Source organism: Ammospiza nelsoni, chromosome 6, assembly GCF_027579445.1.
Source record: "Ammospiza nelsoni isolate bAmmNel1 chromosome 6, bAmmNel1.pri, whole genome shotgun sequence".
Taxonomy (NCBI): Eukaryota; Metazoa; Chordata; class Aves; order Passeriformes; family Passerellidae; genus Ammospiza; species Ammospiza nelsoni.
Window position 1 is genome coordinate 12859358 of NC_080638.1, and position 26256 is coordinate 12885613.

Consider the following 26256-nt stretch of genomic DNA (forward strand, 5'->3'; position numbering starts at 1 on the left):
CTAAGCAGCACCAGCCTCCCTCAGCCACTCTGCCTCCTCCCTTTTCTTCCTGCATTCCTCCTCTTTCCTTCCACTGTCACTCAGATCCCCACAAAAGCTCCATCTCAGATCTGTTTTATGGATGCTTGTCTGTGCATATCACAGACAGTGCTGCACTGAATTGGGCATATGAGCTGGATTCAGACTGATAAATACAGCAAAAAGAAATGCCAAGGCCAGCCCTTTTAATAACACTGAACTTCTCCAGGGCATGGATTAGTAGCATCCACAGCTGTAAACTGCCACATTTTCTAAACACGTACACTTTCATTTGTAAATACTTCTAACCCAATAGCTATGGGCTGTATGAACTGGACACTGAATCCTCTGCAGGCTTCAGTGCTGATGTGAAGGGGAATCATTCCTCATCCCACTGCTAGATTCCCTGCTCGTCAATACATTCATACTGCATCAGCTTTTCTGACAGGATGCAAAGCTTTATACAGTGGGATTGATTTTCTCCTTGCAGTTCTTTAACAGGCATGAGAGTCAGAGGCACAAAATAAAAACTCTGTCCTCAGGTAGTGCAGGAATGCTCCTGGCAGCAGAAATAGTCCCTAGAGCTGTGCAGAGCTCCTTGGGAGCTTGTCTAATTCATATTTATGCCATGCAGAGCAACCCAGAAACCAGGAGAGATGAGAAGAGGATCTCTGCAAATCCAACTTCTTGTCTGGCTGCAGAATCCAACCTGAGTGTTTGTATTCACACAAATACAGAAATACACTGCTGTGAAGAGAAAATCTCCTGTTCTTTTAATTACTAAAAGAAAAGAGAGAGGAAGAGCTTTCTTTATGGTCTCAACAAAATTTTTGCATCATAATCATTGGTGCCTTTACAACTGATTGTATTTTGTGCTCACTTGCAAGACTGAGGGTAGAGACAAGAATTTACCTCAGCATCTCTGCAAGGCAGGAGGGGAGAAGCAGCACTCAGAGCTCTGAAAGCACAACAGCATAAGAGCTTTGCTACCAGCTAACAGTGGCAAGGCACCATTCCATGTCATGCTGAAGGGACATTCCCTTTGGATCTGATGCTAACCCCTAGGTCTTCACATTCACTGTCATTTACATGATGAAACTATTTCATCACCTAAGTCAGTTAAGTAGCTACTGGGGGAAACAAAAGAAACCAAAAAAAAAGCAAACTTAGAATGAATCAAAGCTTAGAGAAGATGAGGTATAGGTTCACTGTTCACTCACAAGGCTTGTAATCAAATGTTTAAAAAGCAGACATCTGCTACTTTCATTCAGCATTTTTTGAGATCTATAGGATTTAGTAGCATTTAACCCCACTCTAACTTTCCTTCTTACAGGTACAACTAGTGGTATTTCAACTCTGTGGTCATAAAAAGCAGCTAGAATTTACTTCCTCTTTGTGTAACCAATAATTAAAAAAAAAAAAATCGGTTGCAACGCCCTCGTCCAATGGATGTCACAGCAGCTGTTGCAATGACATTCAGTGAGCATTCAGTAGGGCTGTAAATGCAGAAACTGCATTCTCCCACGCACAGCTTCCCACACAAGGTTGGGCACCTGCACTAGTGAGCCTGCAGGCAGGAAGGTGATGTGTAAAAGTCACTGCTAGGACATATCCTCAGGTCTAGTTTGCTAACACACTGAAATAGTGGCTATAGAAAGAAAGAATATCCAAAGAGGCTTAGGCTGGGATTTTTTTCATCTTTAGAAACTGTATCAAAGCTATTTGCAGTGAAGGACACCTGCAATTCAGTACATGGATATCCATTACAAAGGTAGCAAATAATGTTAGGTAAAAAAATCTCTTGGCTTCACCAAAAAAGAGAAGAGGTGTCTGCTCTGAATTATCTGAGGCTGTTGGGCCCAGAGGTCTACAGGAAGCCCTTCTCAAACAAACATATAGACAAGACACACGCTGGTACGCTGGTATACAAACACAAAAACACAAACTCAGTTCTGAGTTTGTGTACCATAGAGCTAAACTCTTGTTCCTTCATTTCATTCTTCATGCAGGCAGTGCTATGTGGGAAATGTGTGTTGCCTGCACTTTGCTGTGCATCAGCTGGAGGACATGAGGAATCCTGCTGATGGCAGACTCAAGAGTCTCCTCTAAAGTTAGTGTTTTCCTCACTGACAGCTGTTCACCTCCTGTGGAGAGCCAAGGGCAGCCAGCCACACTGTCTCACCACCTGTGGGTTCTTGTCTGTCTACAGAAATACCTGTGTCCTTAGTAAAGGGCAGTTTTCCAGCTCCAGCTTGCAAAACTATGCAAAACATATCTTGGGCTGCATTCCAGTTAAGTTCAATATGCAAGATATAAACATGCATGTCCCTTATTTAAGATGAGCCTTGTCTTGGGTTTTAAGAATAGATGATCTCACTGGAGGAAAACTCCTATTAAATCAGGAAAAAAGTGGGGAAGGGGGTAGGAGGCAGGGGAAAACCAGTAATGGTTGGTTGTCATGCTAGCAATTGTTCCTGGCCAGCCTTGTACTGCACCTTTCTAAATGCAGCAGTGCACGTTCACTGACTGACCTTGCCACTCCATTCATCTGTTCTAATTTTGGCATTTCCCAGCCATTACTTCGGCTCTTTCATATAAGCAGATTGTACCAGGACCTCCACACTTGTGTCTGAGGGATGTGATACACAAACTTCACCAACAGCCTTTGGGAAGGTGAATCCTGTTCCTTCCTTTCCTTGTGAGCAGTAAGCACTTAGGATTGACTTAACAGAGACACATGTTGTAAACAGAAGCTGAGAAGTGTGGCTTTCAAATGTTTCACTGCTGATACTGTTATTAACAAGGAAGCACTCCCGGGAAGTTACAGTTCCAAACATTACTGGGGTTAGCAAGACACAGGGAAAAAAGATCATCTGGGGGCTTACAAGAATTGTGTCTACAATGCAGTTTAATTTCCAGAAAAGTACTACTTGTGAGCTTGCTTCACAAAAATACTTAGGCAAGATGAACTGTGTGCAGCAGGAATTTCTCAAGCAGTACCTGGCAGTAGGAATGGTCTCCAGCACAGCAGAGCAGGCTGGTTCCTGCTCTCTGGAACGTGCTCATTGCCAGAGGTGAAGCAACACGCATTTTGGGCTTTTGAGCAATATGAATCTTTTTGTAGAGTGGCTTATTCAACAGCAGGTAATTAAAAAATAATTAAGATATGCCCAGAGACATTGAACATTTGCTTCTAGATCAAAAGCTGAACTTAGCAAGTACAATCCTGTTAATTACAACTTCTCACTAATCAAACTGATTGTGGTAGTCACCTAATCCACACCTCTGCATGCCTCAGTCACCATGTGTTTTATTATTAAAGTCTCTGTCAGCTACTGAAGTGTTTTCTCTCAATGTGGCACGTTGCAAATGTCTTTCCAGGGTTATGCAAGAAAACTGTCAGGCTGGGAGCTGAGTCTCTGCCACCTGAGTGAATTAGCTGACAGATCTCCCATCCATACATTTAACAGTCAGAAGGATGAAATCCATTAGAACTTGCCTGACAACTCATCTGCTTCCACACTTGTGATGGACCCTGGGACAGTTTATTACCACAACACTAGCATTTTAGGGAAAAGCCAAGAGGACTTTTTGATGAACCAGTGCTAACCAAAATGTAACAAGAAGGATTAGTAAACCCTGAAGTTGCAAAATAGAGAATTACCTGTTCCACTTGTGTAGAGAAACAATGCAAAATGGACCCAAAGTGGTTAAAACCACCAGCAACAATTGTGAAGAAATTTCACCTATCAAAATGAAGCAGTAACTCCAGTAACTTCTTCTCCACTTCAGGAAAGGGAAGCAGCCTAACACTGTTGCTTCCATGCTTTGAAGGGAATGCATCTCCCTTGGGTGTCAGGAAATTAAATCAGCTCCTTGATTCCCCTACCTGTCTCCTCATTATAGCCCAGTGTATCTCAGAGGGAGCCAAGAATACAACTCAGATAATCTTTTTACTTAATATATCAGAGACTTTTTTTACCAGATACTGATGGCAGCATGAACCCTCAGTTTAGTTTCTGTGGGAGGTCTTTTGACATGTATTTAAACATCTATTTTCAATATGAAATGAAATTATCATCTAAAATCTATACAGCTATTCCTACTACAGTCTAGTAGGACGTACCTACATGAAAGCAGAAAAATGCACTTGAATGTCTTTGAGTTCATTAAAATTAATTAAACCTCCATAAGGATATTTTTATTCATAATCCAAATGAGCTTCATTTGTTTGACTCTGTTTCACTCTTTTAAAGCAATCTACACACAATTAAGCCCCTTTGATTCTGAATAAGTAAACAAATTAGTTTGGCATAATCCAATTAACCCACGCACATTCAAGTTCATTTTCCTGGAGAGCTCCCATGTAGAAAAACATTAACGTTCTTAAAATAACTTAATTCAGTTGAGTGGTATGCACACACTACTTTGTGCATGTCATCTACACCTCCCATAAGAAAAGCAAAACTGCTGGAACTCCTACTAAAACCGGTGTCATGCCTTTAATCCTTGTCACACTTACCTTTCTCACATTATAAAAGTCTCGATGGGGATTACTCTTCAGTTCTTTAAATTCCGACATCTCATTTAACATCTCGTGTAAGCTAAATTTAGATTCTAAAAAGTTAAGCCTCCGATGACAATATGTTTTTCTGTGAAAGAAAACACAAAAATGAACTGCAACTTAAAACTAGTTGTATTTCAAATTCATAAAGAACATCAGAGTTTCCACAGTAAAAACAAAGTTGGGGTGTTTTATGAGGTCCAAGACAGATCCATTCTTTTTATCCTACTGGTTAACAAAAATGTAAGCAAATTTCAGACCAAAGTTACTAGTGAAATCTCTAACAGAACTCTACATAAGCATGTTATGTCCTTCAACTTGTCCAAGTATTCATCACTATACCTGTACATAAACTGCAGTCCTTTTAGTAATAATGACCAAAGCATGAAACCTATAATCAAATGGATGGATGGCAATTGCAACTTCTCTAAAATGGTACCTCCAACAGAACAATCTTCTCATGTATAACAGAAACAACTTGTCATCCAGCCTTACTCATTATGAATTTTTTTTAATCTTCCAAATTTATTTGCTTTTTCAATTTAATGTGAGAAGCCAAGATAAGATCCAATATGCTTTCATCTTTCATGCCTTGAGAACATGTATGTTGTGTAGAAATACTTTTTTCCAAAATAATTTCTTGTGCCCTTTATAGAAAATATGCTTTTTTGTTCCTGCTTGCCTACTCAGAGCTCCATCTTCACTTTCATCTTCTGTCATGTTTCTCCTTCTATTTTTAACCAATGACATGGTTTTTCTCTTCACCATCTGTCAATTCTTATTGACTCCACAATATTTTGGTAGCACTGTTAATGTAATAGCCTTCTTTTTCCTGCATTATTGTTGCCAATCTCTCCTCAATAGAACACAAATCCCATTATGGTTTTGGAAGCCTGTTTCAAACCCAGTCTCACAGAACCCAATACTAATCAATACCTGTTTGTCCATGCAGAAAGTCTGTTAAGTCATACTGTTGTCAAAAGAGCACAAGTCTGAGGAATAGGGGTCAGATTTCATCGCTTTACCAGCAGCAAAGATTAAAGAACAATGGTTCCTGATCTCTGAGCAGCTTCACATGTGATGGGCATAAATGACAGGAAAGCACTTGCTGCAAACAGCTAAACAACACCAAAAGAAGAGCTTCTGCAACAGGATTATGGGAAAGACCTTTTTCTTTTGGGCTGTGCTTTATTAGAGAGTGTGGACAAGCCTGCAAAAGCTTACTCTGAATTAGAGAAATGAGCAGGTGAGTGACCTACATTCACCACAATGCTGAGTGTTCTGACTTGTCCTACTACAGCCCCTCTTACTTAGGGCTTGCTGTTACAACTGTGAGGTCTAAGGCTTCAGTGCAAACTGCAGAAGGGCCTTCAGCATGACTCATGTTTCTGGTTTTTCTCCTCATCCTTTTATCTTCATTGTCTGTCTGGGAATGTAACACCCTGTAACTGGAATGTATTTGCCCATTGCTCTGTAACCAAAGCCTGGCACTGATTTGGGGCTGATAAGGCTGGCAGGAGCACAGGAGCTAGCTCCTGAGAAAAGGCTTAGGGAATGGGCCAGGCTTATTCTGCCACTGTCACTGCATGAGGCAGACAGACTGACAGACAGGGGAAAGAATGCACCAGGTGGGGGCTAACTGGCCACAGTGTCAGTGATGATCTTTCCCAGGCAAAGGATCAGCAATGCAGTGCTGGCACACAGGGCAAATAGCTCAGAACAGTTCAGGTTCCTGCTTAGTTCCATCCTAGAGTGGATTCTTTTCCTTTCCTGGTGTTGAGGCCATGAGAGATGGTGCTGTTTCCAATGCTCAGCCAGGAAGTAAACTTCAAACTGGATGCACGTGCTTTCATCATGCACTAGGCAAGGACATTGCTCTGTCATGAGTGTCACTGACTAAAGCTGTACTATAGTTGTTACATTTCTAGTTTTTAGAGACTTCACAAGAATTTGGCACTTCTGGGAAATTTTGGACTTACTTTGATTGTGCATACATAGGTCAGTTTTGCAGCATATGAGCAGTTAATTAACATCTGGAACAAATCAGACAATATTTATGTTGCTGATATGTATGCTCTACATATGCAGGGTTTCTCTTGAAGCAGCCAGAGCAGAACAGACATGAAGAAATTTAGGACAACTGTTTAAAAACCTCAGGTTCAGCATAGGCCAAAACAAAATTAAATTAAAAAAAAAAAATTCAAGTTTCAGTTCCCATGCTTCAAGAAGTTTGGGTCAGATTTGACTTGAATGGAAACTCTTGACCAATTTCTTGATGTTTTTCTGTTAACCCCTTTTTGCCATGGTTGATGCTAAGAAACCAAATGAATGAAAGGTAGCCATAGGTGGCATTGTATTTTTTCCTTTTTAAGATTTTTCATTGTGCATTAATGCTTGAGAAAGGCAAAACAAAACATTACTATAGAATGGGTATGCTGAGGAATTAAATGTCACAGAAGTGAGAAGTACTAAGCCACAGGTAAGCAGCAGCCTGAAGGGGCAGAGTAACAAAAGAGGAACATACGTGGGGCCATCTGCAATTAGAGCAAGAACGTGGCTCAGGTCAAGGGTGTAGGTCTGCAGGTCAGGATATGGCAAACTCCGAGGCTCATTGAGCTCCATCATCTCTTTGCTGTCATAAACAAAGGGAATGCCACCTTTCAGCTTGATAACATAATCCAAATTGTCTGGAGCATCATCCAAATTATAAGGATCTTCATTTTCTTCTGGGGGTGAATGGAAATCTGAAAACAAATTTACATTCCAGTTAGAAGAACTAACTTACACAAAAGGCAAAATAACTACAGAAAGAACTTCCTGCTTCTATAAAGCTTAATTTCTAACAGATCTCAGTATTTTCATTAAAATCACATTCAGTTACTATAAAAATCTGGTGTTACAACAAAGGTTTTTTCTGACAGGCTTTCGTTGCAGCCCCTCTCTAAAGGGACCTACCTTAATTCAAATGTTGTATGTTATTAGAGTTCTCTGAACCAATGCATACAGATTTAATACTATTCTTTATTAATGTGTGTTGGAATGAGTTTGAAAATGAGTTGGCAGAAGTATTTATAATTAGGATGGTTGAAGTACAGTTGAGATTTTTGAACAATAAAGTAGTTGATGCCTTCAGACCCACATTCATTATTTTCTTTTCACATTCTGACTCATTGTAGCAATTTTGGAAGTTTGTATTTAAGCATAGAATCAGTTGGGTTTGTTATGTTTTGATTGGAGTTTTTTAGTTTGTGGGGGTTGGTTTGTTTATATGTGGTTTTCTCGGGTGAGTGTTTTGTTTGAGGTTTTTTTAAGAATTTTTTTAATAGACTCAAGAAGCATAGAAGCCAAAAATTGTACAACACAAACCCACTTTATCTCTTGGCCTTCTGATCATAAATAAAATCACAAAGTACCAGAAGCACAATTGGGATTTGTTCAGTACAGTTTTGTAAAGCCTTTAAAAAGTTCACACACACTTCCAGGAGATTTAGCTAGTGTGAACACTCAAACATTGTTCATAACAGGAGTGACAATCATCACTTCTTTTACAACATCCTATTAAAGCAACCAGCACAAAGTGCCCTGACTGCATTTATATCAACTGAACTATATTCTTTGGCTCAGTCTTAAGGAGTTTCTTCTTTTACCTGTTCAGTTAAGCCACCACAGAAAAGTAATTACCAGTCCTTTTATTCATCTACATCACCTGAATGTATGTTATAAACTAATATCATCCTTATCTCTAATATTCATAACTATCTAGTTCAAACTTCTGCTAATTAAGACATTGTGTAACAAGATTTCATTTTTTGTGTTGCAAGTTTAAAATCCTAACTGTAAGTAAGTTATTAACCTAATAATAACTTGGAAATATCTCCCTGGCAGCTGTTCCAAAATATCTTCCCTGTCTTGAATATTCAGTATACTCTGTCCTCTTTACACTCTTCCTGGAAAACAAACACTTGAAAACATATTTAGTCACCCTCTTTCAACCACTAAGCCAGTAATTGATTTAAAATGTCACTTCAATGCTGAAAATCAGTTGTCAGCACCATGGACACAACTACAGTGGCCCATCTGTACAGACCAAAGGTTGCTCCTCACAGCCTAATCCAGAAATGGGCAGTGCAAACAGTTTAATGCACAAGCAAAGCTTTCAAGACACAACCCACCTAAAAGACAAAAATAATTTGTGACACACATAGTGGGGAATATGTTCCCCCTAATAAGCCTCGTTGAGAGATCAGTTTATTTACCCAGGCAGAATGCCCAACAAATATGACTCTACAGCTTCCAGTCTTGACCTGGCAAGTGTAGCCTGCCTGTAAAATTCCTGACTCAGGGCTTGCTAACTGCCATGTCTGTATCATGCTTCAATTTATGATGTAGATGAGCTCATCACCCCTTTTAGTTCCATATGCCAAGATGAGGAGGAATGACTTCACTTTAAACCACAGCCATACAGCTTTTTCCTGAGGGAGCATAAGCATGCTACTTAACATCCCATTTGCTTAGGAAATAAAGTAATCAATGAGAGTGTAGTCTTGGTTTTTAGGTTTTGACAGCTTTAAAGTTCCAAATTAGATACAGGATTTATAACTTAGGCCTGTTAGTGATTCCCCACTCAATAACAGAATAAATTACAGAGACAGTCAGAAGATATCATCACAAAAATACAACTTTCCTTTACTACAGTATTGCATGGATTTAATTCTATATTTTAAAATAATGTTTGAATTTTTTAGAACATAATTGAATATTTTTAAAAGGCTATTCACCTGGGTACACCTCATCTTCAACCTTCCATTTTTGATCCCTCATGCTGCACAGGTACTGGGATGTTGTTCTCGGGAAGCGATGGTAGGCAAGGCGTGAGTACTTCTCTCGGATGAGCAGAGCTTTCACCAGGCTCTTGGCAGCTTGTTCATAGTCATCCACTGTAACCTGGAAGGAAAACCTGGATAAATACCGGGAAAAAATAGCAGTTCTAGCATAGAAGTGTGTGGGGTTTGACCATAAGGATCTTGCCCAAGGTGTCAGTAAGCCAGTGACAGAAGCAGAATCCAAACACAATATACAAAACACAAATGTTTTTATTCTACTGTATATTACCTATTTATTGAACATCTGATTATGTTTTGATCCAATTTATTATTAAAAAGAGTATAAAACAACCTGACCTTCACTGTCTAACAAATCCCTGTATTCATAAAGCCATTTAGATTTTATTGCAGAGAGCCATCATATTGGCATTTTATACTTGATGTACATATATGGGACCTTTTTTACACCCTCTAGATACAGAAAGTGGGAAAACAATTTCTTACCCCTGCACAGTAGTCCCCACTAATTGAAACTCTCTGGAATTCTGGTACATCATATGGCACTTGGACTGGCACAAAAGCACTTGGAAGAACTGGTGTTGCAGGAGACAGCACAGGTTTGGCCGGTGGTGCTTTCCATTCCTGAGGTGGAATTTGTAATGACAAAGACTGGGATCTAATCATCTTGAAACTTTTCTTCCTAAGAATTTATGGTATAAAACATAAAATAAGCCATGGTATAAAACATTTAATACACCGGAAAACTGATTACAGCAAAGAAATCACCCCCTAGGAAACTTTACTAATGAAAAATACAACAGAAAAATGCTGATTTTTTTCATACCACAGAAAAAACACTGCTCAGAAAGTACTTGTGCTTTTAGCTTCTCTGTATTGACATTTCACATGATCTACACCAGACACAATTGCATTTACCCTCTAGATGAGTCCAATATGCCACAATTTATTTACAATTACTCTAAGATACCCTAAGGTTTTTGTTTCACTTCTCACAACTTCAGTTTCAGCAGAAGTGACTGTGCAGAAGGAAAAGGTGATCACTGTGCTCTCTTTGGTAAGGGTCAATTCTTACAGACTGACAGCATCAGAACTCATGAAGGATCAGACAGAAACAAGTCAATGCTACATATGGAAATTGTTCTAAGTTATCATGCTGTTACACACACTTCCCATTCTTCCCAAAATTTGCAAGACCTAAAGCTCATCTAGTTGTCAGACAAGAGTAGGCAACAAAATTTCACATACAGTCATTCAGTTCAACTCTTAAGGAAAAGGAGGAGCACCTATTTATTCCTTAGGCAGTGTTTGATGAGACTTGAGCAGAAGGCTGATGTGGTTATCAGAGTGATACCACAGCATGGTTTTGATACACAAGTCCATTCCTCCCTTCAGGTGGAACTCACATAAATTTAAAAATGCTGCCTTTTCTCATGAAAGCTGTGATAGATGTGCACCTCAGATAAACCAGCTAAAAAAGAATGCTGTGTTTTCCAATGAAGTAATTGTAATACCTCAAGTGGAGCTTTGGAATATCTCTGAAGATGGAATTAATTTTCCTTACTCAGTTTAAATGTGCTCATGTGTATTTTAAATGTTCATATAATATATAAATAGTATGTTATAAATTACCTGTGATAACCATTTCTTTTGCACTGAAATGGTCCCTACTTTTCTAAGTTAGATACCAAAACCTTAAAATGTTAGTAAGAATCACTAACAAAGAAAAAGGAACACTGGAACATTCTCTAAAGCTTCATATTACTTCTGTGGTATTCTTAAGAATAAGAACATGCAGTGCTGGTACAATTAACACCCAAATTTCATCCTCTAAAGTACTTGTAGCCACCTTGGAAATCAGCATCAGTTTTGAAAGGCAGTGTTTGATCAACTGAAACTGGAAACAGCACAAGCTGTACTTGTGTCACTGTCCCTTCAGTCCTGCAGGACAGGGATGAACACTTGTTCTGTTCCTACATGTAAACAAAATACCTATAATACCCTTTCCTGCAGTTAAACCTGTACAAAACCTGAGTTTGTTTCCATGAGACAAATTTTCCAAATTAAAAATGAAACACACTACTTCAGGAGGAAATATATACCAAACGTTTGTTTGACTGGAAACATCTGGTTTTCCCTTCTGTGCCTCTTTATGTCTATGAACATGCCAACTGGGAAATCCACTTGCACAATTCCAAACCCGAAGTCTCAGCTTGTATCATCAGTGAGTCATACCTTAATTTAACTAAATTGACTCTTCTCCCTTCTGTTCCAGAAACATGATTCCAAGTGTTGCCCAACTGTCTTTCTGCAGCTAACCAGGTACATGTGTTTAGCTATCACTTTCAAATGCTTTCTTGCCTGCCTGCTTTTTGAAGAGTCTGTACACGTCCAGCCCATTTGGTGTCAGGCTGCTGCTGAGCTCATGCGACTCCAGAAACAGCCCAGCAGTCCTGTGAAGCAAGACACTGGAACAGGCTGACATCAGGAGAAAGCTGCCTCTCTTACAGAACAAAAAAAAAACCCAAACTCACAAACCAAAGCAAGTCTGCCTTTATTAAAGCCATAGGTAAACCAAAGGTAGAATGCAATTTTTTTTTGTTTAACGTGCACTTTTGTGGCTGACAGTGGTTAGATTTTATCTCTGTGAGTAAAGGAAACCTACAAATAACCTCATTATGCCAATACCACTTTTCACCTTACCCCTTGATCTTAAATATAAATTCTTTGCTTTCATCTATTTTTGCAGAGACTAAAGGAAGTATCATGCCACTGTCATTTTCTCTGTGTTAAAATTTTCTGTTTCTCTTAATGAAACTAGAAAAAGAGGAGGCAGTGTTTCTTTTTCTGACTCTTCTTACATTAAAGATTCTTAGGGCTTTGTTCATTTCTACCCAGCTATGCTGTTTATTAAATTTGCATGAGCAATATCTGTGCTATTGCTGGGAACAGAGCTGAGACAACCTGACCACTCCAAGCTCCCTGGGGCCCATCTAATACCTCCATACCTCCTTCACAGGACAGAAAGACATCCCAGGGGGGGTCCTGGTGCCTGCTGCTGACCCTTCTCCTGGAGCAGTAAGAGGCAGAACGCTGTTTGCCGGGTATTTCAATACTAACTCAAACTCATTTCAAAAACTCTTTTCCATGAAGAAAGCAACTACAGAACAAACCTTTTAGCTGTTTCCACAGACTGCTGTTCTGCCAGCTCCTTCTGCAGCTCCCTCTCCTTGGCCTCCTTCTGCCCAATAGGGCAGTCTTCAGGCACGGTGAAGAGTGACAAGGCATCCTTGCTGTCTTCTTCTCGCAGGACTTTGGCAAACACCTTCTCTGCCAGGAGCCGCACCTGCTCGTCCACCTCGGAAATGTTCAGCTTGGGAAACTGCCGGGGCATCTCGCCTGAGAGGAGCACAGGTGAGAAAGTTAGAGCTACAGCATGAGGGATGAGGAAGATGTGCAAGAGATTGGGGGTTTTTCCATGGTATGCCTATCAAAATTCCGAGCTTGGAGCAAAATCAGAAGAAAGTAGAACAGCTCTGCAGAATTTAAACTAGCATGCAGTACACAAGAACCACAAAGCAGCTCTACTTTTGGAACCATGCTAATTTGTGCATCAGGAACCTTGTGGTATACCCACAAAAATTCCTAAGCAATTTATGTAGAGATTTACCAGGAGATTTCACTTACTTGCACAGTCAGACAGACACTTATTTGTGATACAATGGATACTCAGCTGTGTGTCCTTGCACTGAACCTGGAAATCACACTCACTCAGTTGCTTGCCTTCTTCCTTGCTCAGTGACTTCAAGCCAATAGACAAGTTAGAAAAGAAGGTTGTACATTTCCACCTCACCCCATCCCTTGCACAAATCAGAAAGTCACAGAACTGCTGGGAAGTGGAATAGTTGCACAACAAGAACAAAGGTACTATAGTTAACTCGGTGACTCTTTTTTCCATTTGTAGTAGTTCATATCACATTTTTGAGTGCATGTGGCATGCAGATACGTCATGGACTTCTATTCTTTTTGAAAAGTAAGATTTAAATGCCAAGTAGAAATGGGTCTTATGTTTTAAAATTTTAAGTAGCTAGGCTTTCATCATAAAATATTTCCGTTTTATGCTAGCATCACTACTAAAATGCCATCTTTATTGTTTCTTCTGTGGTCTCCAGGCTTTACTTTTATCCCATTTTCATACAATCCAGAATGTGCATTTAGCACAAATGGAAGCATTCCAGAGAGGAAAAAACACAGTGCTGATAAGCTACAGACCAGCATTATTTGTTATGTACTATAAAGCTTTCTGAATGCCTTCAGTATGATGGAGTTTATAACAAATAAGATTAAATTCTTATTACATAAGTTAAAAATAGCTGCGAACATGTCACAGCAAATGGATCCAAGCACTGCCAGAATGTGAAGTCTGGGTCCAAAATTGGCATTTCAGAATTTCTAACCATTTTTTGGTTAGAAAAATGCAAATGTATTTTGTGAGATAGCCTTCATTTAAATAACGACACACCCTGGAAGCATGGAGTGTGGCAGTTTTTTCTCTCTCCAGGCACAACTTATCAGGGCCCCCATTACAATTTTTCTGTAGGCATGCTGCAGGTTTCACATGTTGATATGTGATCCTTTTGATATGTGATCCTGTTGGTTTCAACCTAAAAGACTCTAATTAATGTCCACCTGTTTTCACAGTTGCTTTGAGAACATTTTTGCTTTCATTCTAAAAGCAAATGTAGTATGAAAATGTGGCAAGAATTAAATTGGACCATAACACAGCAATTTAGCGGTCCCCTACATTACTTTGCATTCTTATTTTATAAGAACCCATTCACATCCCCAAAGAAAAGCATCTCTGTTTTTAAAGAGCTGTGGATCTGACTGTGTTGTTTTCTGCACAGGAGAGTATTTGTTTTGCAATTAGTATTTATCTTTGTAAAGTCTTTGTAAAATCAAGTATAGCTACATAGGAAATTTAAAGATACATATATTTTTAGCTGAATAATTCAGTGACAATGCACTACCATATCTTAGTAGCATCCAAACTTAGGTTTGGTTTCTCAACATCAACCGCCAAGGAAGTCATGGGAGTCTGTCTCCTGACCTCACTGAACACAGTTCAGTGAGGCTCAGCAGCAGAGCCTGCCACACATGCAGCTGCCAGCAGCAAGAGCCTTTTGGGCTGCTTCAGCCAGGGAAAAACTCCCTTTATGCTTACTCAACTACAGTAAGAGTGCTAACAATACTAGTACAATGTGAAATAATAATGTGTTTTCGACTGAGCAGAAAATGCTGAGCATTTTCCTAATTTAAATAGACTTTTTCCCAGAGAATTGTGATCACAAACAGAAATGCAGTAAGAAACACACTGCCTGAGAAGCCACACTGTGTTTTAAATCCTTACAATATGCTAGTGAAGAGACAGAGAGTATAGATGGAAGTACAATCCTTTACTGACACCAAAGTTTTTTTTTTTTTTCTTACAGAACCCAAGCTCATGCTCTCCAGTCGAGCATAAGATGCTAAGACACAGAATAGTTTGAAATGTACATTCACCCACATCACTGCTAGCTCATGGCACTGAAATGAGCCGAATAAACCTAAAACAGTCATGAGGCACCTCAAGCAATACTTGTGCAAGCTGTGCCATGCTGAATTGGAAGAGAGGCTTTTGTATCCAGTATCCTTCTATTGAGCTGCTGTCCTTTACCCAAGGTGAGCAACACCTAGACGTTTTTATGGGATGGGAAATGATATAAATGCCACCCAGTAAATGCTCTTTTCCTAAATATCTCGATCTAATAGAAAGATTGGTTGCTCATTAGGTCTGCACCTATACAGAAGAAAAGAACGCTTGAAACATGCTGCAGTAAAAAAAATATTAATAGATGGCATGATTACTTTAAAAGCAATTATCGATCAGGCATTTAACGGCCTAGAACCTATACCAAGCACATGCCAGAGCCGCCTCCGAGCCCCGCGGGCAGCGCCGCATCCCAGCGCCGCGAGCAGGTGCGGCCGGGCCCGCGGGCGCTGCCGCCGCAGGAGCCCCGCACGGCTCCGGCCCAAGGTCACCGCCAGCGCCCCGGGCCAGCCCGGCACGGCGCGGCACTTACCGAGCGCCCCCGGGAGAGCCATGCTGGGCAGGGCCGGGCCGCCGCCGGCCGGAGAGACGCTGCCCGGAGCCACCGGCGGAGGAGGCGGCGGCGGCGGGGGAGGAGCCGCTCCCGCCAGCTGCCGCCGCTCCCCGCTGCCGCATCCACCCGCGGGCCGCCCGGTACCGCAGTGCCGCGCCGCCCGTGCCCGGCCCTTTATGGCCCGCGGGCGGAGGAGCCCGCTCGCCGCGCCCCCGGCCCCGCCGGGCCGCCCGGCTGCCCCCGGGGCGGCTGCATCGCGGCCGGGGCGGCTCCGCGGCGGGCGGGGGGCGCAGCCCGTGGGGCGGGGGGGCTGCCCCGGTCTGTCCTGCCCCGGCCGGCCCCGCCCCGGCGCGGGGGGCGAGCGGCGGGCGGGGCGCCCTGTCCGTACCTCTGTGAGCGCCGGCGCTGTCGCTCCGGGCGCCGGCTGCACCTGTGGCGGGGCACGGGCGGCGCCTCTCCCGCGGGGCCGCAGCCTCAACGGCAGCCGGAACACCGGGGAAAGTGTGGCCCCTTCCCCTTCCCCTTCGGCGGCTTGAAGGCAGAAGTCGCGCTGTCACATGGCCCCCGGCCGGCGCGACAGGCAGGCAGGCAGGGAAGGAGGGGCAGGAGCTCAGCCCCACCTGGATTCGCCTCAGCGGTGCCGCCTTCCCGAGCGGCTGTTTCAAAACTCCTCCAAAAGCGCTTTAATGTAGAGAACTTGGGTTCGAGACCAGAAAGTCGTGAGGCCAGTGCAGAATGACAGCCGGTAAGTGTGCTGGCGATGTGTCCCAATCAGAAGTGTTTTCAACAGCGTCTGCCCTTCAGTGTAGCAACGCGGTCCAGGTGCTCATCTATATTAAAAAATAAACAAACAAAACCCCAAGAAATTTTCCGGGTGCATAGGCCAAAGTAAATAATTGAAGCTCAAACCCAGCGTGACTCAGCAGGAATGAGGATATTAACATGTAAAATAATTTGACCTTATTTCAAGAGATTCTGGGCCCTGAAGCTGAAAGTTCTAGGGACATTTTTTGTGACTTTGGGTTACAATTCTTGGGGACTAACCTGAAAACATTTAGATATAAAAGTATCTTTACCATGCAGGAAAGCACTGGGAATTCAGTGAGTGAAAGTAGTTGGTGTAAAAAGGCGAGCAGAGTTAAAGATAGATGTCCCAAAACTGAGGGAGCAGGTAATTTTGTGTCCCCCCAGCTTGGTAGGCATAGAAATGCTCCATGTGTAAACCTCAGGGGATTTTGGCTTTGGAAACTCCTTTACTTCACACAGCTAGTGAAGAAATGAAGTGAAAAGAAAGGAGTTTTCCATCCAAAAAGTCTGAGTTGCAAAGAAGAGCGGATATTTTGATTCTTAGACAAGTGGCAGCCCCTTCACCCTGGTGTGGTCATAAAAAAGGCTAAGAATTATGGCCACAGCTGTTGTATGAGACACATAGCAATCCAAAGCATTCAAAAATGAGTCAGCCATAATAATAAAAGAAATATTTAAAAACAATATTAATACTACAAAAATAGGCATTGTTTCTCAGCATGGAGAAAGGACTTATGCTGCGTGTACGTGCTTTTCCCACAGTAACTCTGGATGTCTTCATCAGCTGCTGCTGGCAACACCCTGACAAAATATCTGCCACCCAGGAAACCACATACTGTAAGTGTCTGTACCTGTGACTCACAGCTGCCCTGCCCATTTGAGATGTGAGTAAAGCACACCTGTTGCTGCTGGCCATTCAATACACCCCTTAATTCCTGTTAGTTCTGCTTCTTTCCTTTCTCCCAGCCAGCTGTCTGAACTTGCTCAAACTGCTATCAGGGCAGTTTGTCTGGAAGGTTAAGCTTGGTGTCCATCGTATCATTATTCTGCCCTGCCTGCTGGATTCAGGTGTCCCACAGCCTTTTGGTTTTCTGTCCTCAGCTTGGCACATCAGCCTTGCCTCTGCACTTGATTTAATCTCTTCTGTGGGATGCAAGAGCTTGGCAGAGTTCCGTGTCGTGCTGACTTTGTGCCAACCGCAGTGAAAAAATAACGGTTTGGGAGATAACTGTTTCTCAGCTTTGTTACACACAAACGGGCAGCTCCACGTGCCCCCAGTGAAGAGAGAGAACGTTGCAGTGTGAGCTCACATGTTGGCAAAGCTAGAAAGGAGAACTTAAAATGCATTAGCAAAGAAAAGGCTTCTCTGACTGCTGAAGTACAAATCCCTAAGTGTATAGGATCCCTAAGTACAGGGCACTTGTTGTAGGTGACCATGAGTGTTTAAATGAGCTTTCCTTTTGTAACAAATGGGAAAACTTCAAAAGCAAACTGACATCATAGCTGAGTAAATGCATCTACAGTAATTGAGGCATTAAGAAAATACTGTTGCAAGATCTCTAATAAGAGCAGGATGGATTGTAAGGGTAGGGTAATGGCAACAAATTAACAAGAAAATACTTCAAGTGCTCTCATATTTTGCAGAAACAATTACTATGGTCAATTACCTAAGAGCAAACATTTGACTGGTGGGTCCAGTTTCCTGTCAAGTCTCTGCTCTCCTAATGAACAGTTCACATGCATGCTTAGGGAATGGCAGTAACACTGAGCTGACGGTGAAATAGACACAGATGTTGTTGTTTGTACTCTTCCATTGGCACCTACAAAACCTCAACCACTAAACCTTAGAATGCCTCAGTGATGCCACTCAGCACCTTGTCTGCCCCATGAGGAGCCTGTCTGCCAGCCCTGTTTGTAGGTAGGCTGTACTTTTACACACCACATGCTGAAAGTAGTGCAAGTGTCTCCGGAGTTATTTTAAATGTTGGGATTTCCACTGTAAAATGTCAGTACTTTCTGAAGCCACCTGGGTGTTGGTTCACTTCTGTTGTGCAGCAAGCACTGCAGGTAAATTTTGCACTTTGTAAAAATGTGTTTATTTTAGTCTTTTAAATCTTGCTACACAAGAAAAAGTTATCCATGTCTTTACCAAATTACAGCTGATCACATTTATTTTTATTATTTTTTAAAATATGTATTTCTAGTATGCCTTCAACTTACTTTTAGTCCTACTTTACAGACTATTTTGGTGACAGTAATACATTCATGATTATTTCAGTGCACATGGTATTTTCTCTTCTGCAGTCTGTCTATTTTAACAAGAGGAAATGCAGTAAAAGTTTTAAATGTCAACATTTACAGAGGAATGGAATAAAATAATAAACTTCCCCTAAATTTACATCTGTATTATTAACATTTATTTTTAGAAACAGACAAGTCTTGTCTGGGAGATGATTACTGCTGGAATGCATATTCATCAAAATGGTCTCTCATTTTCACTTGTAATTGTTTCAGCTGTTGTAGGAGACTGCTTTCATTTGAGCAGTGCCTTAAAAGCTAAAGGAGTTTGAATTCATTTTGTAAATAGATTCATACAACTGCCTGTGGTATTGATAACAGCAAAACACTAATGGATCAAATGAAATGTTTCACTCTATAAAGTACCCATTAGTGGCACCCAAGTGATCTTAGATCTAGTATTGTTTTTCTGATCTTCAATCAGTTCAGTTAATGATATGCTTGGCACACGTGCATTTACTTACTGAAGACTTACTGATATTCCAACAGAAAAAAACCCCTCACAGTTAAATGAAGTTATCTCCAAAAGCTACAGGGGAGGTTTTTGCCAAATGTGAAATGCAGTTGAATTGTGTTATCAAATATTCTTCACTGTAAAGGAAGAATGATTCCTTTTTTAAACCAAATAATATAGGAAATTTTACTAATTCATAAACTGGGAAAATTGCTCCACTGAATGATTGAATGATACAAAGCCAATCATGTCTGTCAGTTTCATGAAGTCAGTAAATCAAAAAGCATCATGTTTCTTATCCACTGCTTTTCAAAAAGCTTGCAGAAATGAATTGGGCATATGAGTATTCAGTCCTGTAATTGAATTAGAGCAGCTAAGAACTCTTGGTACAGATGTTTTGGTCTTTCTCAGTATTGAGTTAAGGAAGAATTTGTAAATCTAGAAGTTTGTCTCCTACTCTAAATAAAAACAACAAATTTCTTGTGTTTTGGAGATTGTTCAAGGCCATCCCAGAAAGTGGGATATGAGATGAGAACTAAGAGGAGAAATTTTGATTAGACCATGCTTTTCCATAAACTCCATCTTCAGTAGCTGGAATATGTACATACAAGATACTACTAGGCTTATATAAAATGCAAAATGTTTTTTAAAGTATTTGTAGTGACATTAGAACTGAGATTTCTAGGTGTGGAATCCACTTCCTGGGGGGTTTTCAGCCAAGTGACATTCTCCCTTCTGAAAGGATCCCTGTGAGTATAATTGATCTGTAGTATAATTATTATAAGGTAAAACACATGGAGTATGCAAACATAAACCAGAAATGGAAGTGAGAACCACAGAAATTGCAAAAGGATGTGACTGTTCAGCCACTGCTTTAAAAATAAACTGGGAAAGTACCTAATAATTAGTGCAGTCCTAATAATTAGAGTCTGAAGCAACATAAAAGAAGTTTTCTGTCAGTTTATAAATAGAATACACTGTAATACTTTGTTGCACAAGAAAGGTTTACAAGCAAGATGGGACTCTGATATGTTTGGAATTGTAAGTCATCATGTGGATGTTTGGAAAGATTTCTTTCCAGCCACTTGGCAAATTCTTTGCTGGCATCTGCTAACTGCCTTTGGCACAACAGCCGTGTAAAATGCTGGTTTAAAACCTGTTTGTCTCAAACCTGCTTAGCTTGGACTTTGCAAGTAGTTACCCCAGATGGAAGTCTGACTTTTTCTGACTTTATACATAATTTATCTGAAATTCTGGAGCTGTTCAAAGAAGGAGAGATCTGAATGCAGCAGATAAACCTGTACGTGTAGCTGAGTGACCTTAAATCTGATTTATAAAACAGAATTTTCTGAAAGTTACATTTCAAATCTATCTCTACTACATTTCAATGTAGTGGAAATAGTTTTAAAGCATAACTCTGATGTACAATGCCCTTTTACTCAACTTTGTTTTAAGAGGAATTTTATTTGCTCGGAATGCACATAAAATAAAATATTCAGCAAGCAACACTCTAATAAATTAGACACTGGCAGTGCATGATAAATAATAAAACAGTGTAATTACAGCTCACAGAGGAGAACTCTGTGGTCTGTTTTGGGGAACCCTAAAATAAAAGTATTCTGAATTAGGTGATTCCTGCAAAAATCAGTACAGAAATCTAACCTGTATGTTTAGAATTAGTTTACATATTATGTTTGTAGGGAAATGCAAACAGTTAAGTGCTACTCAGTTCTGCATTTGTATTATTATTGGCCATTAAGTTTTCTGTAATCATTTGTGATAAGAGTTTGCATCTGGGTCCTTTGGCCCTCACATTGGAAGTTTCCTTCCCAAAGAACAGGTATCTGTGGGATGCAGATGGAGCACGTAACTGCCCAGGAACTGGGAAATGCAAGATAGGGTTTAAACATGACTTTACACAAAGGTCACATATCCTTAAATAAACCCTGGGCTAAGTGTTGCTGAACTTTTGTCCTTACATCAACTCCAGGCAAGGTGCTGCTGAACTGTAGCTTTCCCTGTCCCCAAATTATCCCCCATCTTCTCTTTGTTTTACAAGTGTATTTTTCAAGGCTCTCCTTTCCCAAGTGTCAGTGAAACTCTGCAACCTCCAACCTGAGTTCATTTGTACATGGGGATTCCTAGTGACCATTTACAGCCCAAATAAACTTTCTCTGTGTTCCTTGCCTAGTGCTAAGCAAGCAGAGTTGGCAAGAAGTCCAACAGAAAAATCTCTCATTCTCCTGCAGAAACTTAAACTTTCACTGGGAGTGGGAAGTGTTTTGTCCAATCTGCCTGTGTAAAATCGCTGTGGCCAGGCCTGTGTTGTATTTATGTTTTCACTGTTTGGATGGTCAGATGTTGGAATGGATGGTCAGATGTTGGAATGGGCTGTCCAGGGAGGTGGTGGAATCACCTGGAGGTGTTCCAGGTGTGTCTGGGTGATGTGGCTTAGGGGTTACAGGGCAGTGCTGGCATTATGGGGGACCAGATGATCCTGAAGGTCTCTTCCAAACTTGATGCTTCCATGATTCCATATGAAAAACTAGTTCAAAACCTCCTGTCTTCTTTCCATAAAGCCCATCTAACCTATCAGCTATGGGAATCTGCAGTCTGGGACATCTCCCATCTTTTTTCTTTCCTTTCCTTTAGGCAGAACCAGCGCGTTTCCTTTGCGGTGTGGCGGGCAGTGCCGGGCGCTCCGCTCCGCTCCGCGGGTGCCGCTGCCGCTGTCCCCGCTCGGGGGCCGGGGCCGGGGTTATGTAAAGAGCCGAGTTACGCAAGGAATGCAGATTTTCCCTTACGTAACCGCCCGCCCCTGGCGGAGCCGTCCCTGTTGATGCCGGCGCGGATATACATTAAGGGAGGGGAAGGCGGTGCTGGCGGGCTTGGAGCATCTCTGGCTCCATCCGCACTGGCTCTTCGCTGCGGTGGCTCTTTCCACTCGCGTTTCGTGAAAGTCCCGCCTCCTCCTTAACCTGCAGGACATTTCCTTCCATTAAAATAAACAGCACACATACTTACGTCGTATTTGTCCCCTATTCTGAGTCTAGGAAAGACTTTGTTAATTTCCAGTTACTGCACGGAGTGAAGTTAATCAGTGTGGACAGAGAGATGTTACAAAGTTCTGTGACCTCCAGATCTGTGTTTCAGCTGCAGCCACAATTGAAGGACCTGATTCCAATGCCTGTGTCCAAAGACAGATTTCCAAGCCACTTCAGTGCCAGCAGGGCTAGAAGAAAAGAGCCCCATAGCTCAGAACTCTGTCTGTAGCAGATATGAGGGAAGATTGCAGAGATGCTGGGACCTGTTGCTGTTTGCTTGTCCCCTCATGTGCAGGCAGAGCACCATCAGGTGGGATCATCACTTGGGATCCTGTCATGGAGCAGTAGATGCTGTCAGGGCTTCTGTGCTTGATGCCTTACTCAACTCCCTCTATACTGATTTCTGATCCTGCAGCTTTGCACAACTTCCCTTTCAGATTTAGTTACCCTGATAAGTTGGGGTGGGTGGTTTGCTCAGGGGTTTTTTGGTTGCTTGGGTTTATATTAGTTTCAGGGGTTTTCCCCCTTTTCCTTGCCCTTGTTTCTCCATGGAAAGGCCTTGAATTTCATGGACACCTTGAAGGATTGGTGTAAAGGAGTGCTCTGCTGAGGGCTTTGTTCTACTTGGACATTTTTGACCATACACTTTCATACCCCTTCCCTTTTTCATGTGTTCCTAAAGCCCAGGATCTCTGGGAGGGTCTCTGTATGTAATAAACTCTTTGCTGGATCATGTAGTAGAAAAGAAGAGATTTCCAAAGGGAGCAGCTCCAGCATGGATAAATCTCTTGGAGTGTAGCAATAGAGGTTGGAGCAGATGGCAGAAGGTGTGGAATGGAAGGTGACCTGCAGGATTAGTCAGTGTTTGAGTGGCTTATTCCTATCACCACCTTTACAGTTAGCTGAGGATAGGGAAACAGCCAGGCTTCTCAAATCTAGACTAAAGGGGAAGACAAGAAGAGGTGTTGAACTCAATATCTGCCTTCCCTAATATTTAATTTCTCAGTTTCAACAACCTTTTGTTTAAAAAAAAAAAGGAATATCAGAGGAATTTAGAACTTAAATGAGTAGATGATTTAAAAAATGAACTTATCATGTTGGCATTGCTTCAACTTTGTTTTTTCAGATCAATTTAGTTTTTCTTCATATGAATGAAGGATACATTTTAGTTATATCTGCTACTCCAAAACAATGGGAAAAGGTAAATTTGCTGTATGGAAACATTCATTTAGTAATCTGGTACCGAAACTGGATATTTGCTAAAAGAGCAAGAGTAAACTTCACCATCCCTCAAGATAACCTGCCAGCATTTTGCAGTGCAGCAGGAAGGAATGGCTGCTGCCATGACTTTTCCTTGTGCCAGTGTGACACAGATAGGTGCAAAAGGTTGGAAGAGCTATCAACAGCTTAAAACCACTTTTGCCAACTCTCTCCATGCAAGGGGCCAGAACCCTTTGTTTTCCATCCTTAGGCACTTGCAGGTATCCTGTGGACAAAATTAACTGTGAAAATTCCGTATAATACAGGGGAGGAACTGAAAGCCTTTTTGCCCCTTGTACTGGCTATCAGTTCCACATTGCTCAAAGGATAAAGACAATTATTATTTTTTTCTTTTTTCTTTTCTTTTTTTTAGTGGTATCTGTGACTGTCAATGGAACACACTCTGAAGGTTATTTACTTTTCAAAACTCTGTGCAAGCGTGGGAAAAGCTGCGTTTAAAAATCCAATGGAGCCACCTAGCGTTTAAAAATTACAATTCCACGGTGTTTGGACTTGTGTGTGCAAGACAACAGGTACAGTCTTCATGGTCAGAGAGAGAAAACAACTCACAATATTTCATATTAATCCCTGGGAGCCCTTGATTCTTACAAAATGTACAGTTATGGGTGCCAGAATTGACAGTGTTAAATTGCATGTGGTGATTTCCATTACTTCACTAGAGACACTCAAGTCTAGACAAAAAGGTTTGCTTATATTTATGCTCAGCCATATATCATCATATATCATCATTTTCAGTTATATATTTTCATTTCTGCTTGGCATTTAGAACCTTCCAATATCTGTGCTGCTCCCTTGCCTGCTGTTTCAGGGCATGCACACAAGACACATTCACACAGCTCACAATTTACATTGGTTTTTTTTCCTCATAATGTCTCATGCTGAGCTCAGATATAATTCTTCACATTTGTCATCCACAGTCCTTTCCCCACTACACATTCACATGGTCATTTTCTGCATTTTTGGATAACTTCTAGAGACAAAGAAAGACGATTGTTATATGTTTAAATAATTGGGCTGGCTTTATTCTCCTAATGTAACCTAGGAAGGTGATTGCAGATCAACTACTCAACAAAAAGACTAAAGAGAATTTTGCTGCTCTATGGAGAAAAAATTGACATCAAAGCAGAGACTGGGCCAACCTGTCAGCTTCTGCTGGCATGGCAGATGTAGGACAGAGGACAGGGGGTATCACACCAGGGAGAGCCACTGATGTTTTCAGACAAACCACCTCTTCCTGGGTCTATGGCAGAAGTCAGTGTCCCGTAATAATTTTTCTTTTTCTTCCTTTCTTTCTTTTTCTTTTTTATTTTTTATTCCTGTCCAAGTCTAGTCTAATCATGCAAATTTGGTAGACATAATGCAGTGATTAATTTAAATCCTAATGTGCACTTAGCAATCTAAAATATGTATAATTCAAAGGTAGGGCAAACTTCGGGCATGGGAGCTGGCCTGACCTAGCTTTGGATGTTTGAAAGATAGGGGCTAAATTTAAGCTGGTGTTCTTTATAGTCCATAAGAGGAAGCAACAGAAGGGTTTAATCAGATCTCCAAATAGGTGCCTAAGAATCCTGGAGCCAATCCCACATGGCCAGCAGTAACTACTGAAAATCAGCTGCTTACCAGGAATCTCAGAGTGAGTCAGAGTTATCGTACTTCGTTTGGAAGCTACTTCTGGATGGCCATCTTAGGCAGGAGAGGCATGATTCTAAGAATCACTCAACAGATGGATTCCTTTCAGTGGTTGCCCAGTGTGGTCAGGAAAGAAAACTGAGTCTTGTGCTTTATAAACCTGTTTTGGTTATTATTGGTGGTTCTTCTGTCCACTATACATTTTAAGTTTTTTAAAACAGTGTTTCTTCACTGGTAATTTTGCCAAAAAGTCAAAATTAAGGCCCTGATAATACCACAGTGCACTGCTGCTGTATTGTATTTACTGAATCCCTTCAAAGGGACTATCATATTATCACTGTGACCTCAAAAAAATGTTAGTCTTGTTTAATCATTAGAACAAAGAGCTGGAGGCCAGAAAGTTCATAATATCACAGTTAGGGGCAGAGGAGAGCCAACAGTGTGGTTTAGAGAAAGGAGACCAGAAAAGACCTGTCTGAGTCAGTGGAGTGTTTCCATTCTCCCCAGCTGATGTAGTGCACAAACCCATGATATATCCAGTTTCTCCAGACTTTCAGTTTACATTAAAGCAGGTCCTGTGCCAAGCTGTCCTGTTTACAAAGCTTCTGTCTGCACAAGGAAATCAACTGATAGAGCTCTCATGGCATAAAATGAGCTTTTCTAAAAGCTGTAACTAGATATTTAAGGGCAACTATTGTGGAATAGCTTATGCTACAGTGGTTACACCCATCACCTTCCCAGGAGAGAAGAAAATCCATTTCAATATTCTAAACATGAACTCATTGGACACTTTTGCAGCATTTTCTTCAGAGCTCTACAAATAGGCCACTTAAAATAACATTCTGAATTACATTAGTTATCTTTGAACAGTTAACTCTAAAATCCAATTACATGACTTGGAATGCTTAGCAAAACTTTGATTGGAGGCAATTAGAATTAAGAATGAGAAGAAAGAGGAATTATCAAAGGGAGGAAAGCTCCAAAGGACAGGGAATGAATAGCAACAAAAGGAAAACTCTAAAGGAGAAAATCAAAGCCAGAATTAACAGTCAAAATGGGAATGTTTCCTCAGCTGAGATAAGATGGTGGTTGTAAGCCTGAGTGAGCTACAGCAGCACAAAAGGATAGGATATCCTGTAGATCTTAATGCCTGTACCCCACTGATATCAGTGTGCAC

At 41.2% G+C, this 26256-nt stretch overlaps 1 protein-coding gene and 1 long non-coding RNA gene across 2 annotated transcripts in view; one reads left to right on the forward strand and one right to left on the reverse strand.

The window, feature by feature from the left end:
- AMPD3 (adenosine monophosphate deaminase 3) overlaps positions 1-15707 on the reverse strand; it is a 32611-nt gene extending 16904 nt beyond the window's left edge. Inside the window, exons 1-6 of the mRNA XM_059475189.1 lie at positions 15546-15707; positions 12597-12822; positions 9910-10105; positions 9361-9526; positions 7107-7326; positions 4541-4670 (exon numbers count right to left, since the gene is read on the reverse strand). Of these exons, the coding sequence (XP_059331172.1) occupies positions 4541-4670; positions 7107-7326; positions 9361-9526; positions 9910-10105; positions 12597-12822; positions 15546-15567 (960 nt within the window). The 5' untranslated portion in view covers positions 15568-15707. The remainder of the gene's footprint in view (positions 1-4540; positions 4671-7106; positions 7327-9360; positions 9527-9909; positions 10106-12596; positions 12823-15545) is intronic.
- A 580-nt stretch (positions 15708-16287) lies between these two features.
- LOC132075045 (uncharacterized) lies at positions 16288-23954 on the forward strand. Its single transcript, XR_009418706.1, has 3 exons — positions 16288-16311; positions 17136-17210; positions 23803-23954. It is a non-coding gene; the product is annotated as an uncharacterized LOC132075045 (long non-coding RNA).
- The last annotated feature ends 2302 nt before the right edge of the window (positions 23955-26256 follow it).